General features: G+C 36.5%; 1 protein-coding gene across 1 annotated transcript in view; it reads left to right on the plus strand.

Moving 5' to 3' along the window:
* The first annotated feature begins 4701 nt into the window (after window positions 1-4701).
* The window catches only part of olfml1 (olfactomedin like 1), a 12242-nt gene continuing 3057 nt past the window's right edge, over window positions 4702-13886 (plus strand). Inside the window, exons 1-6 of the mRNA XM_015390788.1 lie at window positions 4702-5150; window positions 9248-9351; window positions 9445-9635; window positions 9743-9846; window positions 11808-11996; window positions 12909-13089. Coding sequence (XP_015246274.1) covers window positions 5034-5150; window positions 9248-9351; window positions 9445-9635; window positions 9743-9846; window positions 11808-11996; window positions 12909-13089 — 886 coding nt within the window. The 5' untranslated portion in view covers window positions 4702-5033. The remainder of the gene's footprint in view (window positions 5151-9247; window positions 9352-9444; window positions 9636-9742; window positions 9847-11807; window positions 11997-12908; window positions 13090-13886) is intronic.

The following is a 13886-nucleotide window of genomic DNA, read 5'->3' on the forward strand; positions in this document are numbered from 1 at the left end:
ATGCCTTCAGATGTTTGCAGAAGTGTCTAAATAAATTTAAATAGCTTGAAGAAATGGATATTTGCTGTGATAAATGCTAGTTTCATATTTTTAGAACAGATGGTTCTGGAGACCCTGGACACATGTCTACTCAATAGCCTGCCCCTACACACCTCTAAAACTCGACACTAATAACAAAACAGGGAAATATTGTGACCTACAAAAGACTAGTTGATATTACACAAAATTAGAACCAACAACCTTATTGGTATAATGATAATATTTCTTTATTGGACATAGCATAAACGTTTTACCTCGTCAGAGATCCTCATGGCTGTGTCGATTACCCACAATACGGCTAAGTGCAGAAACTGAATAGAATCACTATCATTAACAGATTTGTCAGGTTTTCGAGCCATGTGTGGAACTTCAGTTTTCCATGACTAACAAAGCAGCATTTAGCCAAGCTAATGGCTGAATCTAGCTTGGACAAACTCAAGATTCACCAAACAAACCTACTGGACATGGAAAAATGCTCCAGTGGCGTGATTTACCAAGTAGTGCTTATATGAAGTGGTACTGACAGTCACTCTGGAGCTGCATAAATTCAGTGAGTTTTTTATTTTGGGCTGTGAAAAAATTATGATTTACTCAATCACAGACTTTGGTTTGTTCCTGCTGTCACTTACATGAGATTTGGTGCAGAAAAGTGTTTCCTGAAGCTGATTTTTCTATCCCGCCTTGTGTACGAATCAGGGAGGGATTAGTTCATCCTGTGCCTAAACTGAATTATTCACATCAGTGCGTTAATAATGCTAATCATTGTGTGTTCAGAAATAGAAAATACAGTGATATATAGTATATATACGTTTTTCCAAGGTAATTCAAAAGTTGAGTTTTTTCATAAGCAATAGGTTTATAATCTAATTTTCAGATTCTTTTTTTTTTTTTTTTTTTTTTTTTTAGCAGTGTCCTGTCTGGCAATGTGGCAATAAGAATAATTGTCTTGATGCCAAAAGAGAGCCGCACAGATGTTGCTTTCACAAGTGGAGCAGTACTGCTATCGCCATAGTGTTCCACTTGATTTACGCATATAAATACCTGTATTTTGACCATGCAGGGAGTATTACAGATTATATGGACACTGCAATTTAGGTAGAACAGGAAAGGAAAAACAGGAAAAATGAGAAAAAGATGAAAGAAAGAGGAGATAAAAGGGAGATAACGATAAAACATCTTCAGTCTGCTTCATCGCCTGTAAAGAGATATAAAAAGAGCAATGCAACCAACAGGTATAGTATAAGAGATACAATAAGGTAACACCTGGATACTATCGCTGAAATATAAGTAGTATTATTTAATCGGACATGTATAATTGTTGGGATCCAGAGGTTTGCCCACCAGAGGGCGCCGTGGATCCTCTCCTGGGAGCTGGTTCTCAGCGCTCAGCTGATTCCCATCAGCTCTGCTGATTAACCTCTCCCTATATAAGCTGTTTGATAGCTTCACTCTGAGCCAGATCGTGGTCATTGTCCTTGTCCTTGCCATGGAAGCAAACCTGAGCCTCTCTGCCTGCCTGAATCTGCTAATCTGTGCCTGTTAACCCAGTCTGTCTGAACCAGCGAACCAGTGAGTTTGAGCTAGTTAATCTGTCCCTGAGTTTAACCTGTTTTTGTATTCTCTGCCTCCCAGGTGGGAGACCTGTGCCACTAATAAACATTGGACTTTAATCCTGCCTCTGTGTCAGTTGAGTTCTGCATCTTGAGTTAGAAATCCTGATAAATCATGACAATAATGTGGTAGCTGAAGATAAGAATGTGGGCTTTCTGCATGGAAGTGAATCTCTGAGTACCTGGAGCAAAGCACCTGTAGTTGTTTGTGAATGTGCACTTGTGCATGTAACGTTTATCCAAAGGAAAAATGCTCAATACTGGTTGTGAAGAGCCAAAGACCCGCCCCTCCAGAGCAACAAGGCGAGCGCCGGGGACCCAAAACCCTAGATGCCCAAAGGGATCCCCAGAGCAAAGGCGTCTTTTTTATTTTTTTTCCTCTTATTTTTTTCTAAAACCGAATAACTTGATTGATTGATTGATTGATTGATTGATTACTGCAACATAAAGTAAGGTAAGTAGACAACCCCAGTCAATACTTACTTTGTTTCAAGTTAGTACATTTTCTATACAAATGTCATTAATTAATTTTTTAAGCAGAAGGATTTTTATTATGGTTGTGTGTGTTTTTATTTTTAACTGGAAATTATGAAAGAAAGAAATTCATAGTTAATTGGAAAATGAAATTAAAGCTGCACAAATGTCAAGTGAGAGTTGTAACTAAACATTTAAAGTCTTGCATGAAAGGAATAATCTTAATTTATTATTATTTTCAATACCAGACGTTAAATTCAGATTAAATTTTTTTTGTTGTTTCTGGTCAATTATGGTTACCAAAATTCTTTGCATTTGTAAAAGACCAGAATAAGGACAAAATTATATTTTGTATTTTTTTATTTTTTATTTTTTGTTTGTTTTTTAACAACCATTTTCTTTTTGATTAATGAAAAAAATATTTAATAAAAGCTGAAATACTTTAAGTTTTGTTAAACAAACCATAATAACAGTCAGTCTGTTGTTGTTTTATTGTTACATTTTGCATGGGAGCCATTCTTTTATTGTTATAAGGTCAGAATAGCTGTATAGATCAGCTCTTTATTATTACAAAGGTCTTTGGATTGATAATAATGTGTTATGTTACAGGTAAAGCTATCTCTGTCAGACTGCTGTTAGTCGGTCTATTTGACAGTTCTTATTGTTGTGTGCTGCCATCTGGTGGCAAAAATATGACATGCATCATCGAAAAGTATTTAAGATTTGAAATAATTATACAAAATAAAAAACATTATCCTTTGTGAGTTCTTCATTGTGTTATTATCACTTTGGTTACATTGAGTCTTAACCCGCTTCATGCCACTATGATCCAAGTAGCTTGAGTCAGTTTGTACAATTCCCTCCTCCTCTAAGCAGTAGTTTAATGGTTGAATTTTTTTCTTTTTTTTCTTTTTTTTTTTTTGCAAGCATACATAGTGGTATGCTGGTAACGGTTCTCAGTCATCCAGGTCATACTCATTCCAAAAAAGTTAAAAAACAAAACAAAAAACAATCCACTGGACTTGGTTTCCAAGTTTGAAGACGTTTCACCTCCCATTCAAAAAATCAGAAATAGCATTGAGTTAGAAGCTTTATAAAGTAGCCCAAAAAGTTGCTTTTTCTTCTTGTTCTTCTTTTTTGATTTAAATTCATTTTGCTCGGGCTACTCGTAACCTCACAGCCCACCAAATGTTGAAAGGGCGGGGAGGAGGATGATTTTTAAGATTTTTTTTAAGAAAGCGGATGCCATCCCCCCTCATTCCCCTTCAAGTTGAGTACTGCTTCTAAGGATTATTGCTCCTGATGTGGTCAGTAGTTTGTTTTTACAACTGATTTTGAAGGAAGCATGGTTTCTGTGCTCATATGGATAAATGGGAGTGGGATTTAATAAGTTTCCTTCTTCATCCCTTTCAGACATGGTAAATATACTTTACTTTGTTACCTGGCCATGGGCATGGCTGTCGGTCTCTTTGTCATAAGTTGATCAGCTATGTAAGTGGTTATTTTCTTGCGTTCTATGAAAACATACTGCCTGAAATGATAAATAATAAATAAATAAATTCCCACCTTCTTCAGTGCTTCAGAGAAGGCAACCAGATGTTGCCTGCCATCAAGACAACAGGAAACAGTCTCAGCCAGCTCTGAAAACGCACCAGATGGAGATAAAAGTCTTTTAAAAGCAGCAAGCACTTATCCACAAAGGCTGTGACAGTTTTTGGATCTGAATCAAAGAGCACATCACCAGAAGGAGCAGCAGCCAGGCTGAAAACAACACTGTTAGCCGTGCTCATTGTCACCATTTCAGTGAAGTTATTATTTTACTATTCTGTGTTTTAAGTATCAATTCCCACCCTGTAAAATATCTGAACGGTTGCAAGATGCAATATTTTTATCAGATGTGCGGTAAAACAGATGGGAAGCAAAATACAAGTCATATCTTAAAGTTGGAAGATACAGATTTAACACGGCTCACCAATATTTAGCTCAAAGATTATGGCACATATCTAGAGTTATAGTAAGATTTTCAGTTTTAAATATAACTATAATATACTTCCTATAACTAACAGTTTCTGTGGTCCAGCATGTGTGTGAAACTGACCATGTGCCGATACAGAGGAAACACTATATCATAAAAAAAATTCTTAAATTAAGTGTATTTACCATTAATTTGAGTAGGTAAATGAAACAGTTTGCCAATGGAATGAGTATTTTTACTCTTATAATGAGAAAATTAGATAACATGCACTAGAAATAAGACAATGCAATTGTGTTTTATTATTTTAAATGAAATTTGTCTTGTTCCATTGGCAAAGTGTCTCTTTTATGTCAATCCAAGAAAAAAATGCATTTATTTTAAGAAAAATGACTAACTTGGATTTCGATTTTTTTTCCAGTGTAAACCATCTGGTGAATATTCTAGTTTCAAAAAGCTAAAAATGGATCAAAAAACTAGTTGAATGTTCCAATTCAATCTGTCTTTTCTCCCCTCCTCTCTTGGCATCCTCTTTCATATCAAGTTCGGAGGGGAGGGGAATGGAAGAGAGGCATGCAGGGAGACTGGAAGAAAGGGAAACTGGGAGGGACTGAGGGTGAGGGGAACTTGAATCCAAAAACTAAACTAAGGCAGAAAGTTCAAGAGCTGAAAGCCTGACGACATCAAGAGGAGGGAAATCAGCCAGGCAAGGAATCAAAAATTGCTCTTCAGACAGGAGGAATGTCATAAAAGGAGAAGGAAGCTGCATTTCTTTCCAGATTTAGCCAGATTTAGGCCTTTCTAAAAGTTTGAGGAGGGATTCTGATGTCATTACAGTTCATTTCAGGAATAAACATCCAAAGACGCAACAGTCGTTTCAGGTTTTTTTTTTTTCTAAAGGAAGAGTTTAGACAAGCAGTGAGGGAACATCAAGGAAGATGATCTGGCTGTTTCTCTTCACTCTGACTCTGACTTTGGGATCAGTCCAAAGCCAGAGTTCCTCCCAGGATGCCTTCATAATCCAGTACCTGGAGAGAAGGCTCGTTCAGATGGAGGTGAGCTCATTTTCTTACATAGCATTATGTTTTTTATAAATCAACAAGTTGCTCCTTTCAATTTTTATTCCACGTCGGACATTTCGTCATTGATTTTGAATAGTTTGTGTTATTTTTATAATGTCACCTCTGTAGATCATGTGGTTGCAATGTTTGGGCATCCTTTCAGCAGCCTGGCTGCCTTTTATTAAATCCTGTTACAGGAATCTGGATGAGTCAACAAAGAATGTTTTGTGATCTGGTTTCAGACATGGACAAATATAGAATACTGAACAATAAAAGCTGAAAAATAAGCCTGATTAATTTCTTCTGTTTTTGAGACAATGGAGTAAAAGTGGAGCCACTCTGATAATAATGATAACGTTATTTAATGGTGATTCCCAGATACTGAAGGTCGTATAAATATACATATATAAAACCACAGTATCCATTAAAGAGAAATAAAAGCTACTTATTCTAAAGGGCCTTGTGAGACACCAGGTGCATTTGGTGTTTTCTTTCTCTCTAGTTAAGTTTTAAGCGTTGTTAATTTAAAAAAATACCAACTCTGGATTCAATTTATTCTTCACTTTCTTTTACATCATATTTATTATTTTACTAATAAAATTACATGTCGTTTGAAACTACTTCATCAGTCAATGAAATGTTTCACTCCGTAAGGAAAAGAATTGTTGCTAGGTTATTACTCACTATTCTTGATTGCATTGATATCATTTATAGAAAATACTACACCTACTAATCTCCAAGCATTTAATGTTGTTTATAAAAGTCTGTGCAGGTTTATTCTCCGCTGCCTTTCAGAACTGAACTCACCATTGTACCAACAACTCTTGGCTCACTCCATCTTCCAGATGACAAGTTCACTAGTTGATATTTATACTTAAATGTATTCATCTTAGTTGCCCTGAATATTTAAAATTCTTCATTCATTTTTTTCTCTACGTATAGTATTAGGCTGTTATAGATAGGCTCTGTTACTGCACCTTGAAGCTCTATCTCTCTGATTCTTCTTCCTGAAAACATATCACTCGGGACAAACTCTTTAAATAATGCTTCCTAACTTATATATATTAAATAAGCATGAGACATGACAACAGATGTTGATAGACATTGTAATCTTACTGATATCAGAGAAGTTGCTTAGAATCTACAGAAGGCAGCTGCTAACCTTTCAGGAAGTGGCCCCGATTAACAGTTAAAAGGCATTTTATACATCTCCAGTCTGCCACATTATCTTATTTTACATCAAACACATTAGCAGATGATGAGACATCCTTTGCTACCAGCCTTATCAAAATATTATACTTTGTTCTTAGCTGAAGGAAAACGCTCTCATTCCATTCCTACATTTTTGCCACATACAGAATGAAGATTATAACTGTATATCCAGACAGATTAATTTAATTAGATAAACTATTGTGTAAAACATCAGTTCTGACATGCAACAGGCAGCTAATATTCAGGTGTAATAAACTCACACATCATCAATGGTAATTATCCTAACAAGGCATTGTGTTGAAAAGTTTATTGTTGTTCCACGAATCAACAAGAAATCATAAAATATTTTTTTATTATAAAGCACCCTCTGACTGCATAAATCTCCCATCCTCACTCCAATTCATAGCCTCTGTTTATGTGTTTAAAACTGCCCCCTTTTATCCCTTAAAAAGCATCTATAATGTTTTCGAACTCTTAGTTAATATCAATAATTGTTCTGTTATTACACTGATGTTTAATCGTTGCTGTAGTTGAGAACTTTGTGTGTTTGGAAGTTTGCGTGATTGGTTATGTTGTTAGGTCTTGTTTGAAAGAATGTTTAGGGGATACACATGCTACTGCATCTGTTTGCTGCTTTTTGTTTATACCAGGAGCTCCGTGAAAACTTCAAAATCCTGTGGAATAAAAAGTAAATAAATAAGGCACTGGAAGAAGGTTGAAGATTTGAATCAGATATTGTGAAAACATGGATGTAGGTGCCTCCAGTGTAGATTGTGTATAAATCTGTGAAATTTCTTTTAAGTGTGACCTAAGGGTAGAAGGTAATGAGCAACAGAGACTCTAGGAAAGTTTTGTTTGTTTCTAACTAACTAATTTGACAGGTAGGCTACTTTAGAACCCGTAGATGTAAATGCACCAATTTTTCCACTATGTTTTATTCACTTTAGAATACTACAAAAAACAATACATCAGGAAATGAATAAAGCTAGTAACTAATGTTAGGCTATATTTTCAGCACGATCTGCTAGTTATGCAAGAATTATAAAAAAAGTAATCCTTCCTGGTTAAATGTTTTCCCTTTTTAGGCTAAAAGGAGCATATTTTCAGCAAACATATACTTTTTTTTTTTAAATCTTACTTTAGTAGTGATTTTGACAAAGCAAAAAAAAAGAAAAAATCTCACCCATATACACACAGTGAACGAATCAGGCCGTTATTAGTTTGTGCTGCAACAAGACTAAATCAATCATCACATGAATATATCAGTGTGTGAATAATGCCCTGAATCTTGCAGTTCGCTACTCGTACTGAGAATGCCGCTGTGTCACTTAACTTCATACATTATTTAGGAACTGATAAAGGACAGATATTAGAATAGAATAGAATAGAAAATACCTTTATTGTCCCACAATGGGGAAATTATGGTGTTATAGCAGCAAAAGATTATAGCAAAAAGGCTCACACAAATGTGTCAAGGTTTGGCTGTGGTTTAGAGGACCCAAATGGAGAGGCAGAGAGGCTGAGGTGAATTGTTGTAGTTTTAATGATGAAAATAGTTAACAAAGGCAGGAATCCAAAAATCCAACTAAAAATGTGACACAGACCAGAACCATGGGAGAGATGAGGTGAGACGACAACAGCGATGACAGGACCAGTAACAACAAGGAGTGACAGCAGAGGTAGAGTATATGTAGCTGACTGAGACAATGGCAGGGCTAATGAGCTGACAAGGAGCAGGTGTGAGAGGAGACAACGAGGGAGCCAAGGGGAAAGGAACACACAAGAGGGCAACGGAAGAAAACAACAGAAAAACCTGGGAGCTAACATAAATCTAGAAACTACAACAAAATAGGAATTAAACCAATAAAACTAGGAAACATGGAGCAAAGTAAAGCACAACAGAACCAAAACCATGACAAAATGTGGACCTTAAAAAGTGTATAAAATAACAGAATAAATGAGAGTTGGAAAAAAATACTGTACCGTTCAATGTTTTTACTATATAAATACTGTGCATTTAGACAATAAATTATCAATAAACAGCTGTAGACATTTTACTGTATTGGATATGTGTAAATAGCAACAACACTTGAAATGTGCAAAAATTACAGTCGTATTTCAGGTACCTGTGGAAAAATCAGCAGAAATGTAACATCTTATTAAGGTTGTTGGAGGTTATGGTTATAGAGTCTTACAGCAGCTGAGAGGAAGGATCTGTGCTAACGCTCCCTGGAGCATTTAGGGTGCAAATGTTACAGATAATACAGTATGTAAGTTATTTCCAGACTAGTCTGGAAATTTATGGGTTTTTTTCTAAGTACTGTAATAAACTTAGGTTATTAAAGTTCTATAAAATATTATATTTTGTGTAAACGTTTCAGATTTTGATTCTAAATTTTACTTCAGTGATAATTTTGACCAAACAAAATCAATAAACAACACAAAGCCTTTTGAAACAAGATTTACACACTTTACTACATTGATGAAATGTGAATATCCCCAGCAGCTGGTCTCCTTTTGAAATGTGTGGGGTTTTTTTTTTTAAAGGACTAAGCTTTACAGTAGCATACAGTGATGAAATACTTTAAAATTTTTGTCAGCTTCTAGTTTTTTAATTATCCTTAAAACCAGTTGGGGGCTACTGTCTTACCCTGGAAGTAAAAGAGAAATGAAATCTCAATTAGCAGTGTGTAATACATTAATAAATTAACAATACAATAAACTCTCTAAATATAAGCTATCTGATAAAGTCACTACTGCATCTTTTAGCAAAACAATTAAAGAAAAATAGGTAAAATTATAAAAAAAAAATGTTTTTGGTTTGTTAAATGCCAGCTGTGCCTGAATTTATGCTACTCCCACTGTGTGAACAAAATCAGGAGCGTCTGAGTCTGTGTGAGCAAAACACAATAAGTGCCACCCAGAAAACCTATGACCTCTCCTCGGAGATTAGAGGCTACCTTTCCACACTCAACACTTTAAGGTAGGCCGCCTGAATATTCCCACCACATTAATCGTTTCCAATGGTTAAACTCCTGAATCTGTTTCATGTGTTTCTGTGTGTTTTGCCTCTTAGATCCGAAGTGAAGAGCCAAGTAGACGGTGTCTCTGTGCGTGTTGACCGGGTGGAGAGAGAGCTGGAATATTTGGAGAACAAACTTCCCACTCAGTCTGACATTGAGATGGAGGAAGTGCTGCTGGAGCAGCAGATAAAAGCAGCAGAACTGGAGCAGCTGAAAAAGAAGGCTGCGATACATGTGGAGAACGGTAGGCAGCTTTTGCATAGAGAAAAGCCACAAATAAATGAAAGAAGACATTTTTATCACATTTTTGCTTGTGTTAATAAATTTCTTTGTCTAATTTATTATATCTAGACTGCCAAACGGCTCTGAGTCAAGTCAAGTCTCTTAAAATTGTGAAGAGGGCAGGCGACCCAAATGGATGCTGGTTCAAGGACCCCTCTGAGGGATCAGATAAGGTCAGTAATGTCTAAAACTTGACTGTCCGTCCTTTTAAGCTCATGCTTAATGTGGAGCTACTAATGGATAGTTTTTATATAATTACTCTCATAAACAGTTTGTTATTAGGTTTAGTATTGTTACTATCCTCTTCACTTCAGTTTTTAATTACTTCCTTATAATTTACCCTCAGAAAAAAATTCCAAATTTTATTTGCCTTTCATTCGCCTATCACTATGTCCATCCACCATGTCGACCAATCAAGCAGATTTTCTAGATCAAACTGTCAGGAAACGGTGTTTGTTTGGAGGACCCAAATGCAGAGACCAGTTGGCAGAGGTGAATTAAAGTGGGTTTATTAAGGTTCACAGGTTCAGGGGCAGGAATCAAAGTCCAACAGAAAAACAACAAACGCACCTGAACCAAGGAGACATCAGGGGTAAACCAAAACTCTAGGAGCAGGGAGAGACGAGGAAGGCAGGCAGAAGTTAGACGAGATGTAAGACGAGGATCCAGCAAACAGGAACTGAAGAGGAAGGGCTTTTAAAGGGGACAGAGACAGGGAGAGGGCTAATGAGGAAATTGAAAACAGGTGAGGGCTGAACAGAGAACAGAGCAAGAGAAAGAGGACACAAGAGGGCAGCAGAGGACAACAAATGGAAAACCTGGAAGACAGGAACTAATAAGAAAGCAACAACAAAATGATAATCAAATAACTAGGATAAAGAAACATGGTGAAAAGAAAACTAAACACAAGAAATCAAGGAGCAAAAGAAAAACATAACAGAAACAGAAACCTAACACAAATTTGCAATAATACCGAAGAAAAAGACTAAAGGCCTGATTTTCAAACATTCAGAATAATGGATGTCAAATTGCCCATTCAGTTTTGTTTTAGCACATGAAATAAGTATGTTTTATGCAAGTGATCACCAAAGATTGCTGCCCACATGTTATGACTTGCAAACTTGTTTTGGTTCAACTCCTTTAAAATGAGCAGATTTGATCTACTGATAGTGTTGACAGAGAGTTGCCATAAAAGACAGAAGAGGTTCTAGGCTATGTAATGGTAGGTTATAATGATAAAGGTTATATGAAAAATAATGACTATAATATTAGATATTCTTTCTCAAGCACTTTACATAATTATCTATAAGCACTACAAACAAAAGAAAAGAAAACTAATAATGAAATGAATGAAGTTTGTTGAAAACAAACAAAGGAAATATCATTAAACATGATTAGGTATGAGTGTCTTAAAATTGGTATTAAAAGTATAGAAGCAAAATATATAAAACATAATCATACTTTCTGCGTGGTTATGTGCGGTTATGCTCTTTTAAAATCCATAATTTTGCAGAATACGCCATAATATTTGGATATCCTCCACCCCTGAATTTGCGTGGTTTGGACATCAAAATATCATCTGCATACAGTATTGATAAAGGCAAACACACAAAGAAAAGGTTTGCAGGCACTGTGTGCTGAATCACAAATGTAAATTACTTTGTGCCTTCCTGGAAGATCTTCTCTGCAATTTTAAACATGTTTATATTTATTCTAAGATGCACAAACCTTCTGAACATCAGGCCCATAGACTAGAAAAACATTAAATTTGTTGTGAAAATTGTGTAGGAACCGCTCTGATCTATATGTGCTAATTGTGCCGATTATTTCTGTAGGGAAGTTAAACATTTTATCCTTTCTGTTTACGCTTCATTTTAAGGCCCATGTGTTAAATCTTTTGGGATGGTGCCAAACAAAGTCATTAGATTTAAAGTATATCCAATTGAATGTGCTTTATATACCAGTTTATTTGCCAGATCAATGTACAATCCTTTGAATGCAATTTTGACACAGATTAATTTATCAAATCACACAAATATGACCCAACACCAACATGCCAGGATAACCTGGTCCAAACAATGTTTGAACAGATGGGTAAATACATCTTTAATACTTTGTGTCCTTTCTTTTTCAGGTATACTTATTCAGTGGATTCCGTAACAACACCATACTGGAGTACAAATCGCTGAAGAGCTTCACAAAGACTTCCACACCTCCAGCAAATGAAGTACAGCTGCCTTTTTACTGGCAGGGCACGGGTCATGTGGTTTACAATGGATTTCTGTACTGCCACAAGGCGGATACACCCAATGAAATACTGAAGGTTTGTCTGATCATAAGCTGATGGGCTCATGCTTTTCTCTGTTGATCCTCATCAAATGGTAAAGAGAAAAACTGTTATTTTCTATCCTGCTTTAATTTACCTGCCAATTACCTTTTTAACTGGAGAGCAGCTGCGAGCCTGATTATTTTAAGGAATTAAATCTATCTGGGAGGGAGTTATGTGCTATTTCTTTTCATTCAATGTGTTAGCAGAGGTCAGGGAAGATACAGTGCCAAAAGAAACAATTTGGTTCCAGTGGAGCTTTTTTTTTTTAAGGAAACTGGATATTCTCAAGGAAATTGCACTTGTTACATCCAGCTCAAACATAAAAAAGGTTATGAAATACATTTATTTCTGAACAATCCACTGTAAGAGAGCATAATGCTCTTTTAGGGTCAGAGGTAAGTCTCTTTCTGAGTGTGGGAGTGTTGTTATCTTTGTTTGTTGTTTAGAAGTGACAGACAATACTTTACGTCCGTCAGACAATGCTTTAGACAGAATGGGAGCCATAATGACTGTTCTATTCTGTCATAGTAAAATATTAGCTTAACTTAATAGCTCTTAGTTTAAATACCCATTTACATTCCAACCCTAACCTCTGGTCAGGAGATCTGGATCAGGACTAAAAGCATAAGATCCCTTAAAGAAGCAATGGCTCTGAAGGGTGGTTGGAATATTGAACACCTCCATTTGGAAGTTTTCTGAGATGTTCAACAAAGTTGGAAAAATCATTGAGCCGAGAAGCTGCACAGGAAGAGCAATGTTTGGATTCTGCTTTCCAACCTTTTATCTCTAGATTCTCACATAAAACAGTGTATGAGTGGACAACTGGTCAACAATAAGTCAGACTCAATTCCCCTTGTTAATAAGCACAGTTTGCATTATTCCGTGTATTTTTTGTCACGTTTAAAGGTGGATTTGTTGAATGGCTCTGTGGTGGATAGCATGCTTCTTCCTGGAGCTGGTAACCTTCCTGTGTACAGCCTAAACCCCAACACTTATGTAGACATGGCTGTAGATGAGCTTGGCCTCTGGGTTATCCATGCAGATCCTGAATACGGTGGAAACTTGGTCATCACCAAACTGGACAAAGGTAAAGAAATAACCTTCTGCTGTGGAAATGTATTTTTTATTGAAATTATTATACAGTAGGAGTGTTTTTTATCAAAACCTTTAAACTCTTCCTAAATTACCTCTCTCCAGGTTTATGCTGCATTCTATTACTAATTAATTGGGAAGTCGGAGTGAAGTAATCTTTGCTGCTATTTTCATTGTCCAAATATGGCCACTAAGGCCAGCGACAAAAGGTGTAATGAAAACCAGAATGTGGAACCCAGAATTTGAGGCGAGACAGACAGTGGAAAGCTTCAAAACGTTTATTTACTCAAACAGCAGAACATGAAGTTGTGGATCTGCAGCAGTTGTGGGGGAAATCGGGTCACCGCCCTTTTCAGGCACTCTAGTTAGGGAGAGAAACACAGGTAAGTGACCATGATAATCGGACGGAAGATGATTATCCATGTGAGTCACTTACCTGGTTCAACAGTTCAGTCCATCCTTTCGAGAGAGGCAGGATCCAGCTGATGGACTGCCAACAAGATGTGGTGGGAACCACCCAGAGTTACCACAATGCATCAGGAATCCAAGCCCAGTCAGGGCCCAGGGGAACAGTTCAGAACAGGATGGTTCTTAATTCAATTCAATTCAATTCAGTTTATTTATATACCGCCAAATTCACAACACATGTCATCTCAAGGCCCTTTACTTAACTGTTCCTGGTTCTCAGAACCGTGCTGTTCTTAGATCCAGGGGTCCGCAGTTTGGCCAGGGTTTGAGATCAGAACGGGAAAAAACTGATTCAGGTTGCCAGGAATTCACAGACCATGAAGG

This window comes from Cyprinodon variegatus, unplaced genomic scaffold (genome assembly GCF_000732505.1).
Source record: "Cyprinodon variegatus isolate N-32 unplaced genomic scaffold, C_variegatus-1.0 Scaffold513, whole genome shotgun sequence".
NCBI classification, from domain to species: Eukaryota; Metazoa; Chordata; class Actinopteri; order Cyprinodontiformes; family Cyprinodontidae; genus Cyprinodon; species Cyprinodon variegatus.